The following is a 23,403-nucleotide window of genomic DNA, read 5'->3' on the forward strand; positions in this document are numbered from 1 at the left end:
TAATATAATCAAATAAATTGTATACATATATACAATTCTTAAATATAAACCAAAGTACTTTTAGAGAGAATAATTAGCTCATGTGACATGAGTTTGTATTTGTATAGTAAAATTATCTAAAAACCTGCATATGATTATTTTAGATAATCATATATGTATTTCAGTATATACATTAATATATATATACAGATAGATAGATACATAGATACACACATAGATAGATAGACAGACAGAAAGCATTTCATGCTTAGATTCCATGTATCCATAAATCCCATGCTAACCTTTTCTATACATTACTAGTTTTATAGTCATGTAGCCAAAGATGACATGAGATCCTGCATATCTCATTTACCTTCCTCCATCTCTCTGAGAGTACAGGGAATACAGGCAAATCACTTTCATTTCTAGTTTATGTTGTGTTGAATGCTCTGTATATGCTAGGCAAGCACTCCCATTCAAACGCTCAGTAAAGGAGAACTATCTCATAAAATATCTTATTTTCTTACTTTCAAAATTATTCACAAATAAAATGTATTATTCCTTTATTCTTTTTTTTAATTTTTAGTTTATTTTATTAAAATTTTTATTCTGCTCTTATTCACTTTATTAAGCATTGTAAATAAATATGCTAATTGATTTCAAAGTGCCATTTACGTTTAATAAAGGGGTTTAAAAGTAGGTAAATTAAAGATATGATTCTTATACTAAATATTGACCTATATTCATGTCTGTTTGCATTTATTCTACTACTATTAAAGTTTATTTTATCATTTAATATTTTTCCTAGTACATAAAATATTCTTAATTTTACAAAATGTATAAGCAAAAGTAACACTATATATCACAATATATTTTTTAGAAATAAATATAATATCCTGAATTTTTTTGGAAAGTTAATGAATTTTTTTCAAAAGGAAAATCATAGAAAGCTTTCTAAGCACGTTATTCTTTACACTACTTCATAATATGAGCACGAGTTTTAAAACCGTTTTGGGTTGACATCACTCTAGTATTTATATCTAATTTCCCATTATTTAAAAAAATGCATTTTAAGTTTTACTAATTACAATTTGAAACATTGCTATTCTATTTCTATTAAAATCTACTGACTTTGATGCTATCATTTGTTTTTCTTCTGGGTTTACAGGGATTTTACACTCTGGCAGGCCATGGATGTCATTTGTTTAGAGCCAGCAGGAGGAGCTCTCACATTGTTGGGTTCACTGTAATTAGTCTGCGAAATCTGCATTGTGGGGATTGTATGTGAAACAAATGGTGAAATTAAACCATTCATGGACTATCAAAGGTTTTCAGATTTTTTGCCGATGTCAGTACATCTCTTACTTGTCTATGATGTAATTTTTTTTAAAAATGCTATTAGGAATTTTTAAAGACATGGTTTTATATAAAAATACAGCAATTAAAAAAATCTTGTTTCTAAAGCTAGTAAATAAATCACATCCCCCAAAAGAAATCTGTACTATTACTGAATGATGTCTTCTCCTACCAAAAAAAAAAAAAATCCTCTGTACTAATTGAAAAACTCTGTCATCTATTTTTATTTGGGTTTACAATTTAGTATTTAATTTAAATTTACTATTAGGACTACTAAATATAAGCCACCAAAAATTGTTGACAAAATTGTAGTTATATCAGTTGATGAATTAATTCACCAGCCTTAACATCAGTAGTATTTCTTTTATGCAAAATGCTTAAAATCTGTACATTTATCTTTGTTTTATAAAATGAAGTTGTTCAATTAAAAAAAAAAAGAAAACTCAGTAAAATATTCTTGACAAATTTAAGTAATGGTATTTTTTCATAGTTCTTTCTATAATTGTGCTGTTTGAATATTTTTACTTATTAATAGTAACTGTAAATTTTCTTTTTTTAATTGAACAACTTTATTTTAAAAAACAGAAATAAATATACAAATTTTAAAAGCATTTTTGCATAATTCTACATGAATACATTTTTGTCAATACTTGATTTTTTAAAGGTTTGATAGTATGCCTTAAAATCTTACTAGTTACAATGAGCATAAAGTACATGTAAAACAAGATGTAACCTGGAAATTGTCAAAGTTTTCTTGGTGTGTAAAGATTAAGCATGATGGTTTTTTGGTTTTTTTTTTTTTTTTTTTTTTTTTTTTTTTTGTCTTTGCCTTTGCCTTTCCCTTTGCCTTTGCCTTTGTTTTTCTTGAACTTCATATAGTCTGTGAGTTGTTTCTGGAGTTAGTATCCAATTATCAGTGACTGCATATTATGTCTGTTCTTTTGTGACTGAGTTATCTCACTCAGGATGACATTCTCTAGATGGATCCATTTTCTTAAGAATTACATAAAGCCATTGTTTCTGATAGCTGAGTAGTACTCCATTGTGTAAATATTCAACAATTTTTGTATCCATTCATCTACTGAAGGACATCTTGGTTCTTTCCAGCTTCTGGCTATTATAAATAGAGCTGCTATAAACATTGTGGTGCATGTGTCTTTGTTGTATGTTGGAGCGTCTCTGGGGTATATACTCAGAAGAGGAATAACTGGGTCTTTAGGTAGTACTATGTCCAATTTTCTGAGGAATCTCCAGACTGAATTCCAGAGTGATTGTACCAATTTACAAACCCACCAACAGTGGAGAAGTGTGCCTTTTTCTCTACATCCTCACTAGGATCTGCTGTTATCTGAATTTATGATCTTAGCCATTCTGACTGGTATGTCTTGGAATCTCAGGGTTCTTTTGATTTGTATTTCCCTGATGACTAAGGATGTCAAGCACTTCCTTAGATGCTTCTCAGCCATTCGATATCCCTCAATTGAGAACGTTTTGATTAGCTCTATATCCCATTTTTTAATACTATTTCATTCTCTGGTGTTGAACCCTTGAGTTCTTTTTATATCTTGTATAGTAGGCCTCTGTCATATGTGGGGTTGGGAAAGATCTTCTCCCAATATGTTGGCTGCTGTTTTGGGTTCTTCACAGTGTTCTTACCCTTACAGAAACTTTGCAATCTCATTAAGTCCCATTTGTCAATATTTGACCTTAGAGCATGAACCATTGGTGTTCTGTTCAGAAAATTATCTCCTGTTTCTATGCCTTCTAAGGATTTTCCTACTTTCTCATCTAATAGTATCAGTGTAACTGGTTTAATGTGGAGATCTTTGATACACTTGCACTTGAGCTTTATACAAGGAGATAAGAAAAGATCTATTTTCATTTTTCTGCATCCTGAGTGCCAGTTGAACCAACAGCATATGTTGAAGAGGCTGTCCTTTTTCCATTGAATGTTTACAGCTCCTTTATCAAAAATCAAGTGACTATATATGTGAGGGTTCATTTCTAGATCTTCTATTCTATTCCATTGATCAATGTTCCTATCTCTGTACCAGTACTATGCAGTTTTTAACACAATTGCCTTGTAATATAGCTTGAGGTCATGGATGGTGATTCCTGCAGATGTTTTCTTGTTGTTGAGGATGAATTTAGCTAATCTAGGTCTTTTGTTATTCCAAATGAAATTGCACATTGCTCTTTCCAACTCTTGAAAAATTGGGTTGGAATTTTAATGGGGATTGCATTGAATCTGTAGATTGCTTTTGGTAAGATGGCCATTTTTACAATGTTGATCCTTCCAATCCATGAGCATGGGAGATCTTTCCATTTTCTGAGATCTTCCTCGATTTCCTTCTTCAGAGATTTGAAGTTCTTTTCATACAGGTCCTTTACTTGCTTTGTTAGAGTCACACCAAGGTATTTCATATTGTTTGTGAATATTGTGAAGGGTATCTTTTCCCTAATTTCTTTCTCTGCATGTGTGTCCTTTGAGGCGAGGAAAGCTACTAATTTGTTTGAGTTAATTTTATATTTAGCCACTTTGCTGAACTTGTTTTTCAGCTGTAGGAGTTCTCTGGTAGAATTTGTGGGCTCGCTTAAGTACACTATCATGTCATCTGCAAAAAGTGATGTTTTTACTTCTTTTCCGATTTGTATTCATTTGATTTCCTGTTGCTGTCTAATTGCTCCAGCCAGGACTTCCATTACTATGTTGAATAGGTAGGGGGAGAGTGGGCAGCCTTGTATAGTTCCTGATTTTAGTGGGATTGCTTCAAGTTTCTCACTGTTAAGTTTCATGTTGGCTATTGATTTGCTGTATATTGCTTTTATTACGTTTAGGTATGGGCCGTGGATTCCTGTTCTTTCCAAGACTTTTAACATGAAGGGGTGTTGAATATAAAAGAGAAAATGAAAAAGTTTTTTCTTAGTCACCAAAGTTAAAAAGAGAAAATAGTAAATGAGTTTTTTCATTTCTGGAGTATTTAAGAACATATAAGTCGTTGTGTTGAAAGCTGCACTTTCATATTTCATTAAAAATTAAAAAAAATAGAAAAGATATAAAGAATTCTCCAATGTCTATTAGAAAGAACAACTAAATATATCAGTCTGGTAGCTATATCCCACTGAGTTGCAGTCAACCTTAAAGAACAACTAAGTTTCCTTATTTGTCACAACATGGGTAGACTTCAGAGTTGCTATGCAGAATGTGGTGAGTCAATTGTCAAAGACAAATACTGCATTACTTTTTTAGACTTTTAGTGAGCAGGGTGGGGTATAATGGAGTGAGCCTGAGGAAAGAAATAGCAAGTTACTGTTCAATGAATATATTCACTAATTCAATGATATGCATTTTTTCAAAACACTAATAAATTTTATTCAGAAAAGATTTTACTCAAAGTAATATGTGTTTAAAAATTCAATAAATTTTAGATATACTAGCTAAATAAATTTCAATGATCCACTCTAAAGTATAATGACATTTTAGGCAATATTAAATGTGCAAGTGAAGAAAATATTTGACAACATTGAAAATAATAAAAAGAAACAGAAAGCAGCAAAAAAAATCTTTGACTGGCCTGAATTATCATTTTTTAACAAGTTAAAGAGATTTGTGGGTTTATAATTAGTCTTATTAAATTGTGATATTAAATATGCACAATTCTTTGTATATTAACTGACCTCAAGAAAGAGATATAATTGAAAGTAGGGTAATCAAAAATTAGAAAATACTAAACACACTGTATAAGTATCAGTCATTAAAATAAATGTAAACATGGCAAAAGTACTATTAGACTATTACATTGTTCTCAATTATTTGAGAACTTCATGAAATACATATTAACTACATTTACCCTCTAATCATGTACCCAGCTCTTTCAAGATCCAGTCCACCAGCTCCCCTTCATATTCTCTTTTCTTTTGTTAATAATTCAAAAAATCCAATTGTGCTGGATTATCCTCTTAAGTTCTGAGGCCATCTATTGGAACATGGTTGAGTTTCTAAAGACCACCCATAAAAAAAAATCACAAAAACTAAAAATAAACTCTGTCTTCCTACCCAAGAAGCCAACAACTGCCAAAAGCTTATCAGTCATTTTGAAACCTATGAAGTTCTCCTATATCCATAAAAGAATGTTGATTGTTTTTATCTTGTGCAGATCTTGTGCATCCACAGTTGCTCTGAGTTCAAGGATGTAACATTGTGTCAAGTCCACAAGACACTGCTAGGCTTCTGTTCTGATATTTGGCTTTTACAATGTTTCTGACCCTCTTCTTCTATAATTCCTGATATTCTGGTGTTGGGAAAGTTGATGACCATATCTTATTAGTTACTGAATACTCCACTGACACACTTTCTACAATGTGTTCAGTTCTGAGTAGCCACCAATCACTTCACAGGGAAACTTTTCTGATGAAGTCTAATTGTGGCACTAGTCAAATGGTTTTAGACAAACATAGAAGAGAGCTTAACATTCTGCCTATTTAGTTGAACACTGGTACAAGATTTATCCCTTGAGCCTGTGAACTGCCCTAACATTGCTTCTTGGCAAAATTAACAGTACCAGGCATAAATTTTATCCATAGAGCAGACCTTAAATCCATTGATAATGTGGTTGGTTCTCTCTCTAATATGAGAGGTATTATTGCACACATCTACATATCTTGCCATACAAGTAATTATAATAGTCACTATAGGATATCTTTTCTCACAGAAGCCTAATGTATCTTTCAAGTTTTATGAATACTAATCAGCAAATAAGAAGGCTTCCTGGTCAGTGTTAACCTGATTTTTCACATACTCCTGGCTAAAGTGTGTGGTGTCTTGAATAACAGATTGCTACTATTATATTTGGTGTGCATCCTGGAGCAATATAGATATCCTGTATTATTTTTGATGGTTTCCTGAACAGCTTTGAGAAAAACTTATAAAAGATAGGCCACCTTCAATACAAGGTTTCTATTTGGCATGATTTGAGTTCTTAAAGGAGCATTCTCACATGTGTAGGTTAATTCCAAAAAACCCTTTAATATAAAAAATTTCATATAGTAACATTTCTTGTATGTTATATATTCTTACCCCCATGTTCTCTGCTCTACCCTTTCAGCTCTTCCATATTTAACTGTCTCTCTATTATTTTTCTATTTTATATAACCATTTTTCTGCTACTTGCCCTCCATTAGAATTTTTCCTCTCCCCATCTACGAATTGCCCCTTTCTAGTTTCCTGAATTTTATACTTATTACAAATTAAAACATAACTCTAAAGATTTAACTCAAAGATTCATCATTATTGAGAACATGTGATATTTGTCTTTGTGAGGCTATATTGAGTTACATAGAATGATTATTTCCAACTCTCTTTTTTTACCTGTGAATTTTATAGTTTCTTTTTTCTTTGTATCTGAATAAAACTTTATTATATATAGGTACCATATGTTCATTATCCATTCATAAGGTGATTGACATCTAGGCTGTTTCCATGTCCTAGATATTATGAATAGAGCAGTTATGAACATGGATGAGCATGTGTCTCTGTAGTAGCAAATAGAGTCTTTTTGGGTATATGCCTAGAAGTGGTATTGTGTATGGTGGATCTATCTTTTCTGAGGAGTTACTTTACTGATTTCCAGAGTGGCTGCACCAAATTGCACTTCTAGCAACAGGGCAAGATGTTATGCCATTCCTCACATTCTGTCATTATTTACTGTTCTGTTTCCTTATGGTTAGCCATTGTTACTAGAGTAAGATGTAATTTCAAAGTGCTTTTAAATTTAATTTCTTTTGGTGTGTTTGCAAACACATTTTAAGGTATTTCTTAGGAATTTGCATTTCTTCTCCTGAGAAGGCCACATTTAATTTCATAGCCCACTTAACAGGCAGGCTACAGAATGAGAAAAAAAAATCTGTCAGCTATATATCTGACAAAAGCATTTGTTATTTATTTATGGTAAAATTCTTATGATTTGTTCTTGTAGATTTTCTAAATTAATCCACAGTTGCCACCAGCAGTTGCTCTGCTGCATTGCAGCACACGAGAACTTAGTGTGCACTGATCGCACTTTTCTCTGCCTGCCCTATTTCTTCAGCCCTTCATAACAACCTTTATTCTGCCAACTTCTGAGATCCTGATATTCTTAGATTCTCAGATGATAGATGTCATGCTGTACATATCTTTCATGTGCTTAACTTCATTCAAGTTAATGATCTCACACGTGGTGTAAGGATAGATTTTCATTTTCTTGTTCCTACATAGTATATATATATATCCCTCTCTATCTCTCTCCCTCTCTATCTCTCTCCTTCTCTCTCCCTCTCTCTCCCACTACCCGCCCCCCGGTGTATGTTATTTATCTTTTAGTGTTTTCAGATCTTGGCAAATATAAATGTTGCTACACTAGAAATGAGAATGCAGATATATAGATTCCTGTGATGCATTGATGTATGGATTTCATAAGATACGTAAGACATTTCAGGGATCACTGGAAGAAGAGATCACTGTGTTCTCAATTCAGTTAATGTGAATTATTAATCCTGCCACTTATTAGTGAAATAACAAATTATTTCCCAAGAATAAACATTCTGGATAAGTAACAGTATGATTTTCAGTGACATAATGTAGACACTAGACTTATATAATTCTGTAGTTTTAATATGTCTGCCAGACAACTTATATTTAATAACAAGAATAAATTATTATTGTAGCTATCAAACTGTTGGGTTTTTTTTATAATTGTAAGGTACCTTGCATTGAATGAAGCAAGCAGTGGTGTGTGTGTGTGTGTGTGTGTGTGTGTGTGTGCGCGTGTGTGTTATTGAACCTACCAATTTTTGTTTTGCATTGCTTCCAACCTTGTTAGACTCGTATTCTAAGATAGAGTAAATTAAACTATAAAGAGTTTTAGAATCTCTAGTCTTTTATGTCCCATTTTATTTCTTTTTCTGATGTGAGCAGCCACAGAAAACCATTAGCTAAATATATTAATTCATTAGCAATAGCAAATGCTGCATCCTAATCTGGCCATTCCTTCTCAATTTATTAACTAGAGTATTTCAATAAGAAAAATATCCTTTCAGGAGCTATTTTGTGCAGAAGAAGTGGTTTATATAGAAAATGCAACATGCATGTTTTATTATATTCACTTTATCCACCACTTTTAAACAATATGCTTTTCTACAGACCTGCAAAAATGCCCACTAAGCACATTATTATAAAGGCATAGATTTATCATACCTGAAGTAGTTCATCTTCCCTTATATATGGTCATATTTGTTATTTGGTCAGAAGGAAACTATGGAAATGTTTTTCTAGATCCCTTTGTTATTCTCTGTTACAATATGATATTTTTTCTGTCATCTATAATTGGTGCTATGGAAAGCCATTATAGGTCTGGAGGAAAAGATGAATGAATGAATTGGATAAATAAATGAATGAATAGGGGCACAAACAAACAATCAAGTGAAGCTAAGCTTTGTAGATGAGATTGTGATACCAGATGCTTAGGGTGGTAAAGCGGAGGAAAGGCTAGTTTTGTGTCTTTTTGTTCTGTATAAGTTGTTCAAATTCAGGCTGGGCAACTTACAGACATGATATCCCAAAATCAAAACCAAAAACCAAAACTAAGTATATATATATTTGTTATATCCATCTATCAGTAGACACATCCAAACTATGAAAATTTAGCATGTAGAAATTAATAATGTTTTTCTTCTAGAGTTACTCTCAAGTAGTATAAAAACAATTGTTCATCATTATTCAGAATGAACTTAAAAACTAAAAAGGAATGCAAAAGGACACATGTCAAAATGACTCGGAAAGGCAATACAATCTCAATATTTGGCATGTGAATCAACTAGAAATCACTAAGACCTGCCACTGGAGATGTACACTTTTACTAGTAAACAAAAATCTGAATTATTTTCTTCAAAATGATATTATGTGAGTAGTAAAATGATTTTAATTTGATATCCCTAATGGTAAAGACCATTTGTCCATAAGGTAGGGATTCTATATAGTGGAAGCATCAATTACTAGCCATGGAAAGAAATAGATTACTAACTCTTGAAGTATCAAATATGAAGGCCAACTCCGCAATGCCGTGTAAGAAACATGAACACAGAAGTGTGCAAGTCATGTGATGTATAATTTGTATACTGGAGAAAGTAAAACTACACAGACAGAAACTATGACATCAGTGCCAGAGCACAGAATAGAAATGAGACTCATCGCATGGGGTCACAGGAACATTGGGAGAATAATGGATTTGGATTTTGGTGGTATCTCAGCCCAGATGAGTAAACATTATGTAAACAATACAGGTATATTTATACATAGAATTATATGAACTCTAAGTTTCATCTGATCCTCAATTGTATGATTTCTTAGGATTCTTCCATACGTCTTACTACTATTTTTCCTATCTCCCTCCTTCTGTAGTTACCTCCTTCTCCTTCTCCAAAGAGCCTTCTTTTCACATTTCTCCATGAGTTCACTTTCACCCTGCTTTTCTCCTTAACTTTCTCAATTCTATATTTACCTCCCTCCCTTGTCTCTTAAGGGCACCCCTTCCCTCTGTACCTGATCAGATCATTTATAACCACCAACAGTGCACCAGATCTTAGCTTTACCACTTCCAACTAGCAGTTATAATTTTTCGTTTCCATCAGCCTGTTTGCTAAGTCTATGGACTGCCTATTAGGTCTTTACACTTCCTGTTTAGAACACTTTCAGGTCAGTTTCTTGCCTTATCTTTCAGTGAAAGTTGGTTTTGGGAGAAACTGGTTTTTTGGAAGATTGTTTTATTTACCAGATTGTGACTTACCATTGGTTACAGGAAAAGTTTCATAGTTTTTTTTCCCCCATTTATCAATTCATTCATTCATTCATTCATTCATTCATTTATTCATTTTTACCACCTAATTCCAACACCTCCTTAAAGGACTATATTACGACATAGATTAAGTCAGTATCATGGTTTTCAGGTGTGTTGGGGAATCCACGGCTTGCTATGATGGGCAAACTGGGCTCTGATGGTACCAAAGTATGTATATTGGCTTCTGTGGCATTTTGTCTTGAGCTTGCTGCTTGTCATCAGGTTATCCCTGGTGTTTACCGACCTAGTTCTTTCTCTCTCTAGAGACTGCCTCTTATATCCCTGAATTACTGCAGTCTCCTGTGAGACCTGTAGCCCTGGCTGTATCAGATTTCCTTGAAGGCCCTTAAATTGAGAGATCTTCAAAGGTTCCTGCATGCCAGTAATCTGTTTCCCTGGCCAGAGTAGATCTCCTGAAATGCCTTTAGACTGTGGGGCCTGTTGTCCTGTGTGCATCATATCTCCTAGAGGCCTTCAAACAGTAGGATCTTCTTAGAGGCAGAGAAGCTGATGATCTGCTCAAGTTGAAAGCACAGACGAGGAAGGGACATGCAGTTCAAGCAGAGTAGATAGGTCCTGAATCAGCAGGGCTCCACAGGGGTCCCATCTACTGTGGTTATTTGGGGGGTCCCTTACCTGTTTCCCTGCGTACTGCAGGTCTCCTGGCCTTCAAGACTTATGATGTCTTCTGATGGATAGACACACTGATAACCTGATCGGGCAGAACACAGAGTGGGAGAGAAAGATGCATACTTTTAAATATTGTTTTCTTTTTCCTTCCGTTAGAAATTAGTATACTAGTTAATGCTGAGCCACTCCATACTTTGAACACTATGATTTATTAAAAAAGAGATAGCTTCAGTTTTTGCTGAATTTTACATGAGCATTTTATAGCAACAACCAATCACAGAGACCTTTGAGCAGTTTGTATTTTAATACACTATGCATGAAATTTAAAGAAAATGCTTTCATTAAATTGAAAAAAATTGTATTAAACATGACCTTGTAATTGTTATTTGACTATCAGTGTCATTTGACATTATTGAACCAAATACATGTGCAGAATTTTTGCACTAATTCTAACCATTTTATGTTTTCTTATCTGTATTATAATAGGAAATATCAGTAATTTCAAAGTAATAGTGCTCTTAAAGCTATTGTGATGAAGAAAGAGTATGGTCATTTGATACTGATGTTGTAGCTAATGTTGGTATATGTTCACGTCTGTTAAAATACTTATGTGTACCTTATCTATTTAATTCTAGTTGTGTTGCTTGATACAACCACGGTGATGGGAGAACTAGGATGGAAAACATATCCACTAAATGGGGTAAGTTCGATTGCCATTAAAGTTTAAAAGTTACCATATTCTTAGATTTGGAAGGTCTTCTATGAAAGTTAAAGGAAACAAAAGATTCATTTGCATTTCGGCATATCACCTAAGCCACAGAGAAAAGATTAAAGTCCAACTGAACTGGTAATGAATGTGAATGCTACATAAGTAATCTTTTCATTTAAGTTAATAATTGTTCTTTAATATTCCATTTTAAGGATAGAATTTTTAGAAAATTTGACCTGTTTTTCTTAAGATAATATACATATGTACATATCTTTCTTTTTCTGTACTTAGCTTAAATACGGTCATTGTAATTTCATTTCTGTAGAGAAAATTATTGAAGTGAATAAATATGAGCAATATACTCTTTAATAAAAATATTAGGTGCTACAGAAGTTTATTTGGAAATCAGTGAGGTGAAACATCATGACTTCTATTATGTAATCTTCAAGGTCACTTCTAAAAGCATATTCACATGTATAATCTATAAAATTGTATCTTTCCTAGGTATTGATATTTTAACTGTGGTTATTACTGAGTGTTTATGTATTTCACTTTATATTATGCAATTTCTACATCCCAGTGTATTTCTGATTATTTTGATATTAAGCTAAACAAAAATGCTTGGTTTGGATATTTTTACTCTTATTCTTTTTCTACCAAATAAAAAATTCAGTAATCAATACAATTAAACATTCCCAACAATTTATCTCTTTTTCCTACAAATTTTCTCATTCATCAGTTCTTTACTGATTTTTTTTTACTTTGCTTTCTACATTATAACTTCAAATATAAATCTGCTATGAAAATTACATTGCCATATATCTATGTTACCAACTTTCATTGAAATGCACATTTGCAGTAACTGTTACTTATTCTACAAATTAAAACAAAGCCAATTCATATGAGGTGGAATCTTTATATTTCAGATAATCACTTCTGCCATTTCTTTTATAAGCAAACTGTCATAACAAAGTTAAAGTTTTCATTTCAGTCTGATGGATGTGTCACCAAAATTTCTGAGGAAATGTAGTTTTAGGTATCATAATTTTATCTGTATGACTTCATATAAATAAAGTTCTTTAATAAACTCATTATTTCATGTTAGGTTTCTTACTAATAAAAATATCTAGAATTCACTGCATATACTGAGATTTATATGATGTTAATTTTCATAAAATTCCACTTTATCTTTGAAATTACAAAAGGTTTTGTACCAAAGTTTTTGAAATTATCTGAAACTTCATTTATAAGAAAGGCAGTGGCAGAATGCAGTGAAGTCTAGTATGCTGGGATTCAGAGGAAGCAAAGCCACCTTTCCTCTACCAGTGCTAATGCCTAAATGCAGTGTATACGAAAATAGTCACCAGTTTAAGCTGTTAAATCAAGGTGTCTCAGGATGATGAGGCACAGTAACTGAGGACTGGGGAAGAAAGACAGTCATGCATGTTCATTCTGCACAGTGTGTTCACCCTTCAGGTTTGTGGTTTGTGGGGTCCCACACACTCATAAGGGATTGTTGTCTTAATCACTGTGTTCACTCATATATCAATTAGTCTCAGAAACACCCACAAAATCTTAGGCAGAAATGTTTTCTTAGTTTTCTGTGTGTTTCTGGTTTCAGTCAAACGGACTCCAGTTTATTCAACTCAGAAGAACTGTGAGCACTGCTCTCATATCTAATAACAACTGCCAATGAGCCCAGACCTAATGGTGTTTAAAAGATAGTTCCAGTTATAAATTACAACTAAACCAAGGAAAGGACCATATTATCTATTACTTATATATCACAGTTTTATAGCATCATTGCTTACCACAAGAGTCAGAAATTTAATGTGTTTTAAGAGACAATGGAATATTTGCTAATAGTTTTGTTTATAGTGTGGCAGGTTTAGTATTTTAATAACTTATCAAAAGTTATAGACCTCAGTATTTTCTTTTGAGTCATTTTATAATGCAAGCATAATTTTTAACAAGTATATACATTTGTTTGAAATCAGAAAGTAAGAACTTTACAATAATGTTTTCTCCAAATATAAATGCTAATTTCCATTTCTTTCCAAGCTGTCATTTAAATAAGTTGTCATCGAAGAAACTCCACACCATATATAGTGGTGTACTCAATACCAACTGCTTATTTCATTTCTATTATTTCACATTTCAAATGTTGAGTTTCATTTAATGAATGAATAACTTGTTCACACAAATATATTTCATTAATTTTAGTGTCTCAGTAACATTTTAGCGTGTGTGTGTGTGTGTGTGTGTGTGTTTGTGTGTGTGTGTGTGTGATATATGTGTGGTATGTGCGTATGTCCATCAGGACTGACATATGGACAACAAAGAACAATATATAGTTACTGTCATCTCATTCCATTTTGAGAATTCCAAGGATCAGACTCACTTACTTGGCTTGATACTAAGCATCTTTTCTAGTTGAGCCATCTTAATGGCTTTCATATAACACTCTATTTATTTTCTATTTGCATTTCAAATGTTATTCTCTTTCCTGTTTTCCCCATCCCATTCCCTCTTTTCCTGCTTCTATGAGGGTTTTCCCCACCAACCCCACTCCAAACTCACCACAGTGGCATTTCCCTACACTGGGCATTGAGCCTTCACAGGACCAAGGGCCTCCTCTTCCACTGATGCCATCTATTTTAGAGCCATGAGAGCTTATTCTCCATAGAGACAGAGAGAAGAACGCATTAATAATATACATTTACTTAGATTATTATTGAGATAAAATATTTATGGATATAATAAACAAAAATATTATTTTAATTATTGAGGAAAACTCATAGCTCTGAGCATTTCCAAAAAGAAACTGGAGAGAGCATACATTAGCAACCTGACAACACAGCTGAAAGCTCTGGAACAAAAGGAAGCATATACACCCAAGAGGAATAGAGGGCAAGAAATAATCAATCTTAGGGCAGAAATAGACCAAATAGAAAAAAAAAAGAACCATTGAAAGAATCAACAAAACCAAGAGCTGGTTTTTTGAGAAAATCAAAAAGATTGATAAACCTTTAGCGAGACTAACTAGACGGCAAAGAGAGAGTATCCAAATTAAAAAAAATCAGAAAGGAAAGTGGAGACATAACAACTGAAACTGAGGAAATTCAAGAAATCGTCCGATCCTACTACAAAAGCCTATACTCCACAAAGTTAGAAAATTTGGAGTAAATGGATGAATTCCTAAACTGATGCAAGATCCTAAAGTTAAACCAGGACCAAGTAAACAATCTAAATTATCCCATAACATGCTACCATATATATCACAGTGCTTGTACAAATATCCAAGATTAATTTATAAGAATCTGTTCTCTTTGTCTACCAAATGAACTAGAGAATAAATTCAGATCACTTCTGAGAGGCTACAAAGGGACGTTTAGGTAATGATCGCCCAACTGGAGTCAGTGTTTATTTTAATAGAACGAGCTCTAGAAAGCAGTAACCAAAGGATTAAAGTCGGGTTTCAAACCTGGTACTTCCAGTTCTCAAAACCTGAAAGAGAAGCTTGGATGTTGATCACGATACTCAAAGGAGAGTCTCAGTTGTCACATTGCCTACGCCTTTCCTCTGTAGTGTGCCTTCTCATATGCCTTCACCCAGCTCCTTTAATTTTAAAGTCTATTTTTAATGTACAATTTTAGATACTTTATATATTTATTGGACAAAGTAGCTAAAAAAAAACTTAAGGTTATTTTCACCTCACCATTTATGAGTATAATCTAATATGTCAGAGAATCCATGGAGATTAACTTGACAGAGTTAGTTCTATTGCATTCACAGGCAGGAGAAGAGAACCGTACAACAAGCTAGTAGTAGTTTTGTGTTATTTGTCCTGTTTAGTCATGATGGAACCATGCCCACAATGAGAACAGTGCTCTCCGTCTTATTAAACCAACCTAATAGGTTATTCATTGCCAAGTACAGATGTTTTTCTTCTAAGCAACAGTAACAAGCATCTCCTCTCAGCTTTACACTCAGCCATGTAACTAGTGAGCTTGAACTTTATGTTATCCTGAAGTCTCATGTTCATCACAATACAAAATTCATCCAGTCCAATTTCCAAAAACCCCAACAGGCTTTTCCTTCTTAGTATTTTCTACAAAGTTTAAAATTCTACATCTTCTGAGACTGAAGTCAGTCTCTTTACAGAGTACTCTGAAAAAAAATAAATAATTCCAATATAAAACGGTCCTGAGTGAACATTCCTATTCTTAAAGGAAAGGCTGTAACATTGCATGCCAGTTTCCAACCAGAAGAGGAAAGGACAAAGGCTGCTGATCAGTACCCAGTATCTAGGGCTCCAGGGCTCATGAGGAAATCATCTGGCCCTTAGTGGCTTTACTAGAACTGCCTTCCTACCACTACATGGTGTCTGTTGAAGCCAGATCCATTTAATGCCTTCAGTGAACATTCATGGATCTAGTATATGCAATATTTTGGCAGCTCTGCTGCAACTTATGACTCATTGTCATAGGTTCATACAAAGCCTTCTACAGCTTTCTAGCAGGGACCTTAGTTCAGCTGAACATGGATTGAGTTAGTGACACCAAAACCTTCAAGTCACTGTTCATGAAAATCATTGTCTTACATCTTACAAGCCTATAAAACTAGTATTTAGTGAGTAACAGTACTAAGTCTTGCTGCCACCAAACATGGTAATCCATTACTTCCAACCTCAGCTTCACTCAGTTACTGATTCTTCACCCTAAGAGAACACATTCTGTTAGTCCAGATTCTTCTCTGAAGCATCATGATACATGTTTCTCTTTTATGTTTGTTTCTCTAGGCTTCCTAATCTCAACTCCTGCTATAATATCCGATTAATCTCCATGTCTCCTGCTACAGAATTCCAGGCTTTTTCTAGCCCAGAGTTACAGACTTTCTCATATTCTTAACATAAATGAGTTCCATGGACTTACCACTCACAAACTCAGATTTATCACAGAAACAGCAAACTGGCAGCTGTCAGTTTTCTCTACTAAATATGATGCACACCAATGGGGCAGTACGTATTCCATAGGGAACATAAGGAAGGATTGGTTAATTTTGGGTCTCAGTTGAAGGGTATACTCCAGTAAAATAAAGGAGCCATGTAGCTGTTAAAAGGCAGCTAATTAAGTAAGTAGAAATCATGAGAAATGATAAGAAAAGGACACAAGAAAGCAGGCAATGGGTAGATTCAGTGACTCTATAGGTAACACAGTCGCTGCTAAATATCCATCCTCTGCATGGCTCTAGGCACTGACCAATGTGGCATAGAGATGGAATAAGGAAATAAATTTCACTGAGAATTCAGAAAACTTGGTCAACCTTCTGTGGCTCTCCCACGGAAAGCTGCATTACTCCCATATGGGGGTATTGGTCCTTCACGTCCTCTCCCAAGGAAAGCTGGATTACTCCCATATAGGGGGGTATTGGTCCTTCATATGGTTATACCCAAGTCAACAACACACTAACACTCTGTACATCATTCACCACCTCAAACCTCTTAATTAAGTATCAGGTCATTTTGAAAAGAAATTCCCTAATTGGATTATTGTCATATTCATATACTTACATATTGAGTAATCCTATTACAGTCAATATATATAAACATATTTGTCAATTTTAAGAAGCTGACATTTTTGCCTTTGACTGCCAGACTGTAAATACATGCTCTAAGCATAATAGTAGTTTGTAGCAATAATAGAAATAATGCTAGCAATGGTAAGTGGAGAAGTGTGGCTACTTTGATGCAGAGCCGCAAAGACGAAAAAAAGCTCAGACATTAAATAAAATCTCCTTTAGGAAAACACAGGACCATGGATTTAGGCAAACTTCTAGCTTTCCTTCACCTACTCTTGTAGGGAGTTAGGAAAATGACTGTCCTGCATACAGGTAGCTTGAAAAAAACAGATGAATGAATTTGTATAATCTATTAGAGGCCACAAAATGTAAATATTCAACAGAAAGCTACAATCCCGGTAACTTTTCTCCCCACTATCTCATAACACCAGTTCTGAATAGCATCTGAAAAACAACAGCAACAAAAAGTTGATTGCTGTCTTGTATTTTCATTAGCTGAAAGAGCATATATTAGACAAGCTAAAGTTAATTTTGAGCCAAGGACAGGAAGTAATAGAAATTTAGAATATCAGATATGAAATGTTTATTATCTGTGAATAAGTGATTGCTTTCATATTCCTGGAGCACTTATAAGTCAGTATGAATTGAATTGATTTTTTTCAGTGACTCTGCTTTTTGTAAACATAGGGACTTAAAAAATCTCTCCTTGCAATCACTTCTTTTTTAAAAATTATTAAGATATTTAAACCAAGCCATGATTATGTGACATGCTATTTTTTATGTTTTTTTAAATTAATATTTCTAAGTTTTTATATATAGGCTTCTGGTTTGTTTTTAAAATTAATTACTGTGCTGTACGGCTCACCTAAGATGCTGGCTTGTTGTGGTGCTGGTGGTGTTGGTAGTGTTTGTTTCAGCATGTTAAACTTTATTTTAGCCAGAATTGTTCAAATACATAAACCTGATTTCATTTATCCAGCCATTGACATCTAACGCTCATACCAGACCTCATAAATATTTTTAACAAATTAATAGTAAAGCCAGAGAATAGAGTTAACATGTCATAGAAAGTATTTCAATACAATTAATTGTATTGCAATTACAGTTATATTGTGTATAATCAACTCACTCTTCTACCCCATGGGCAAGTAGTATATTCTGCAGATTCTATTTCCCCCACTTTCCTTTTTTTTTTCTTTTTTAAAATTTGATATTCTCTGCATTTACATTTCGGATGTAATCCCCTTCCCCCATTTCCATCCCCCCTCCCTCTCAGATTGCCTCCATGAAGTTGCTCACTCTCCCAACCACCCTCTTCACCTTAACACATTAGTGTTGGCCTACATTGGAAAATTGAGCCTTCACAGAACCAAAGGCCTTTCCTCCCATTGATGTCAGACAGTGCTATCCTCTGCTGCATATGCACCTGGAGCCATGGGTCTCTCCATGCAAAATCACTGTTGGTGTTTTAGTCCCTGGGAGCTGTGGTAGGTATGATGAGTTGATCATTTTCTTCTTCCCATTTGGTTGCAGAACCTTTCAGCTCCCTCAGTACTTTCTGTAGCTCATTCATTGGGGCCCTCATGTTCCATCCGATGGTTAGTTTCAAGCATCCTCCTCTGTATCAGTATAGTTCTAGAAGAGCCTCTGAGGAGGCATCCATATCAGGCTCCTGCCAGTAAGCACTACTTAGCATCAGCAATAGTGCTTGTGTTTAGTAGCTACATATGGGATGGATCCCTAGGTGAGGCAGTCTCTGGATGATCTTTTCTCCAATCCCTGCTGCTCTATTTGTCCCTTTATTTCCTCCCTTGAGTGTTTTGTTCTCCTTTCTAAGAAGGACTGAGGCATCCACTTTCTGGCATTCCTTCACTTTGAGCTTCATATGTTGTGTGAATTTTTCCTTGGGGATTCAAGTTTTTTGGGTTAGTATCCACTTATAAGTGAGTACATACCATGAGTGGTCTTTTGTGACTGGGTGACCTCACTCAGGTTTTTCAACCAGTATCCTTCCACAGTTTCATCTATCACTGTGCAGGTTCTTTTAACTCCTTGCTATTTATATCATGATTCTCATGTATGTATACATGCCTTGAGTCTTTCCCCAGGCAATTCCCTGAGTCATTCAAGGAGTGATTCAGTGTGAACCTTCTATCAACCATGTCTTGATCCTATTAATTGTTTCTCCTTTAATTAATGGACATCATCAGTAGACCTGTAGAGTGGCCCCTATCTGCCACTCTCCATCCTTGGACATTGTCTGAACTTTAGTTAACTTCCATTTCCAGCTGTTCTTAAATTCTTGTCATTTCTTGTGGCCTTTTTACTTTTGTCTCTGGCTATCAGAACATAGTTTTCTGCTCTGTGATTAATAACAGTAAAGATTCATACTCTTTTCTGGAAAACTGATGCTACTAAAGATTATTTCAGAAAACATTAATTCAGGATTATCTGAAACTGAGTGCCTAACACAGCATTTGACTCAAATTGTTTAAAGGTGTGGTGAACTATTGATGTGATTCAGAAGTTGGTAATATATGGTATAAGGAACTGAATGTTTTGTATGTGTATAGAATTAAACAAGACAAGAAGTACAGTAGGCAGAGTTGCAAAAATGTTCTTTAACAGAGAAATAATGAAGAATTACCATAATCTACCATGATTCCTTGGGTTAATATACCAAGTTACAGATACTTGTTGGCTTAAAACAGGAATTCTTTCCAGGTTCTACAGGCTAGTCTCTGAAATTACAATATGACTAAGGCCAATCTTTCACTTAAGCCTGAAAACAAAAGCTCCTCACTTGTCACTTTTAGTCGTTTGGTTCCGAGGAATTTTCATCTCCCAATGGATAGGCACCACTGGATTTTTCACTGAATCTTCAAATGGCCATTTTCCTTCTGGCTCTGTCTCTGTCTCTGTCTCTGGCTCTGTCTTCACAACACAGTAATAGGACTTAGTGACAGGGCTCAGCTCATATGACAACTGGGTATGACCTTAATTCATCTAAATTTTTACACAGTTTGCTTTTCAAAATAAGGCTGCATCTGCAGATGATCCATGGACATGAAGTTTTCTGGGACACAAATCCTTTTATGTGTTAACATGTCAATGTTCCCTGAAACTTTTGTTGATAAATTACATTCATGTTTTAGGGCAGTGATGTATTAAGATGGAGTACAAGTTGTTCAGTGTGGGGTTGATGACATTTTTCTTTATCAGGTTAATGCCTGATATGATAAGTAAACCTTCACAATGGAGTATTTAGAAAGCTGCAGAGAGTTAACCACAAAAACTTTATATGAAAATATGACATACCTATGTGCTTATGAATTTGTAAGATAGTGTTTTTCTGTCCTCAATTCTTTAATTTTTCATCATAAGCAGTAGGCCTGCTGTCATGAATGATTCAGCCTTCATGTAATCTGGAGAAACACATTAAAATAGAACACAAAGAAGAATAGAGGGAAGAGGGATTTTAGATATTTTCATTTACTTTTAAGCTGATGAAATAATCTTTCTCACAATTTAGATACATGCTTCATGGTTTCCCTTCAAAATCATTGTTACATTGCACTATGTGGTGTTTCTGAGACGTTTACCCTAATCTCTTCTAATATGATGGTGAAATAAAATTTGTAATATTTTCAACCTGGTTCCCTCTGAGAATAAAGTAGACCTTTTACTAATTAATCGGGTACAATAAGTGTAAACAAAACATTCAGTTTTGATACTGATTTAATAACACATTCCTTTTTTATTTGTAATTGAGATAATTATTTCCTTTATATGCCTCAACATAAGCAGAAAATGGCAATATATAATTTCTCCTGGCTGTGTCTAATATTTTGAAATCATTAGGTGAATAAAAAGGAAGCTTCTAATTTAATGGGATTACTATGCAAATCAAAGTGGTCTGTGCAGCAAAATATTGCTGAGAGTAGTAATTGCATGTGGAATTTGGTAGAATATGTAAAGATAGTACCTCCTTACTTTAAAATCAATATATTACTAAATTTTATGCTTTTATGTCCATTAGTATATTTTAGTTATTTTTATGATGTCAATATAATCATGTGTATTATACCTAATATTATCAGAATATCACTGAAAATATTCTGATTGTTTTTCTATTTTATCATTTATTTCCTTTGGATGAGGTGATGACTCTTTAGAGGATAAGTATCAATATTTTTAATGGTTTTCAGTTGAGATTACTGCAAATTCGGATAATTTCACCTTGTTGAGTACACTTTAGAACTAAGAGTTGGTTTTGATTCTCCTTTATCATTTTTATTGCATATTATATGTATTTACATTTTAAATGTTATCCCCCCATCATCACCCTGCCTCCCTCCCCTTGCTTCCATGAAGATGCTACCATCCCAAACACCTATTCCCAACTCATCACCTTGGCATCCCCAAGGGAAAAGGAGCCTTTACTAGAACAAAGGCTTCTCCTCCCATTGGTGCCAGACAATGCAATCCTCTGCTACATATTCAGCTAAAGCCATGAGTCTCTTCCATGTGTTTACATTGGTTAGTGTTTTAGTCCCTGAAAGGTCTGGAGATTTTGTTGGTTGATACTGCTGTTCTTCCCATGGGGTTGCAAACGCTTTCAACTCCTTTAGTTCTATCTCTGGCTCTTCCATTAGGATCCACAAACACAGTCTGATGATTAGCTGTCAGCGTCCTCATCAGAATGGCTAAGATCAAAAGCTCAGATACCAGCATATGCTAACCAAGATGTGGAGAAAGAGGAATATTCCTGAGTTGTTGGTGGAATTACAAGCTGGTCCAACCACTCTGGAATTCAGTCTGGAGTTTCCTCAGAAAATTGGGCATGGTACTACTTATGGATCCACCTATATTACTCCTGGGCATATACCCCAAAAATGCTCCAACATCTAACAAGGGCACATGCACAACCATGTTCATAGCAGCATTATTTATAATAGCCAAAAGCTGGAAAGAACCCAGATGTCAATCAACATAGGAACGGATACAGAAAACCTGGTACATTTACACAGTGGAGTAATACTCACCTATCAAAAACAATAACTTCATGAAATTCTCAGGCAAATACATAAATCTCAAAATATCATCCCGAGTGAGATAACCCAGTCACAAAGGAACACACATGGTATGTTCTCACTGATACTAATTCCAAAGCTTGGAATACCCATGTAACAATTCACAGACTTTATTAAGCTCTGAAAGAAGGAAGACCAAAATGTTGATGGTTCAGTACATATTAGAAGGGAGAACAAAATATGCATGTAAGGAAATACAGGGACAAAGAGTGGATCAGACACTAAAGTAAAGATCATCCAGAGACTGCCTCACCTAGACATCCATCCCATATGCAGCCACCAAACCCAGTCACTATTGCTGATGCCAAGACATGTTTACTGCCAGGACCCTGACATAGATGTCTCCTCACAGGCTCTGCCAGAGCCATACTTATACAGATGTGGATGTTTTTGATTTTTAATTTAAAAGAAAGAACAAATTTAAGTAGAGGGAATGGAGTAAGTTTTTGAATACAGTCAATAAGTGCACATGCAGTGAGAATGACACAGATGGCCTTATGAGGAGCAGAGAGCATGGTTGTGAAGGAAGGCAAAAGAGGCAGTGTGGGACTTTGGATGCTCCTTGTTATCTACAGACTGCTACTGAATAAGGAGTTTTACATGAAGTGATTTTACCAGAAGAATAGATTCTGGCATATGCCAGTACAATTAAGTATCCTATTCATCTCTGTCAGTCACAGCCCTTCAAAGACTGAATTCAAAGAATTGTTTTTTATAAGAGGGAGGACAAGAGGAAACATTTGAAAGAACAGGTGATTAATGACATCATTACAGAGTCCTGTGACTATTATGCAAAACCCAAGACATTTGGGCAGAAAATCTGGAACTAACTTGAAAATCCATGGATTGCCTCATTCTGAATCATTGATCTAAAATTCACGAATGTAACAGGCCGATGATAAATGTGAAGAGCTGGCTGCATAGAAAGTAGTGATCAGAATTGGTTTTTATACACATTTGGTCTGAACTGAAAACAAGGTAATATTATTTCTCTTGCATAAAGTAAGGAATTTAAGCTTTGTTGTGAACAAGCAAGATGTTCATCTTTGTGGAAAATGTGTTTTTTGGTGAGATGAAACAGATTTGTTAAATTTTACTGAACATTTCATAATATGTTTGATCTAATCCACCCTTTATTCTATAGCCTTTAGCTCTTCTACTACCATTACTTCCAACTTTATGTGCT

At 34.4% G+C, this 23,403-nt stretch overlaps 1 protein-coding gene across 1 annotated transcript in view; it reads left to right on the plus strand.

Annotated features, from left to right (window-relative positions):
- The window catches only part of EPHA6 (EPH receptor A6), a gene marked incomplete at both ends in the record, with an annotated part of 946,557 nt that overhangs the window by 53,259 nt on the left and 869,895 nt on the right, over nucleotides 1–23,403 (plus strand). The window contains one exon of the mRNA XM_080918921.1: nucleotides 11,471–11,535. Within this exon, the coding sequence (XP_080775047.1) occupies nucleotides 11,471–11,535 (65 nt within the window). The remainder of the gene's footprint in view (nucleotides 1–11,470; nucleotides 11,536–23,403) is intronic.

This window comes from Micromys minutus (genome assembly GCF_963924665.1).
Source record: "Micromys minutus genome assembly, chromosome: 7".
NCBI classification, from domain to species: Eukaryota; Metazoa; Chordata; class Mammalia; order Rodentia; family Muridae; genus Micromys; species Micromys minutus.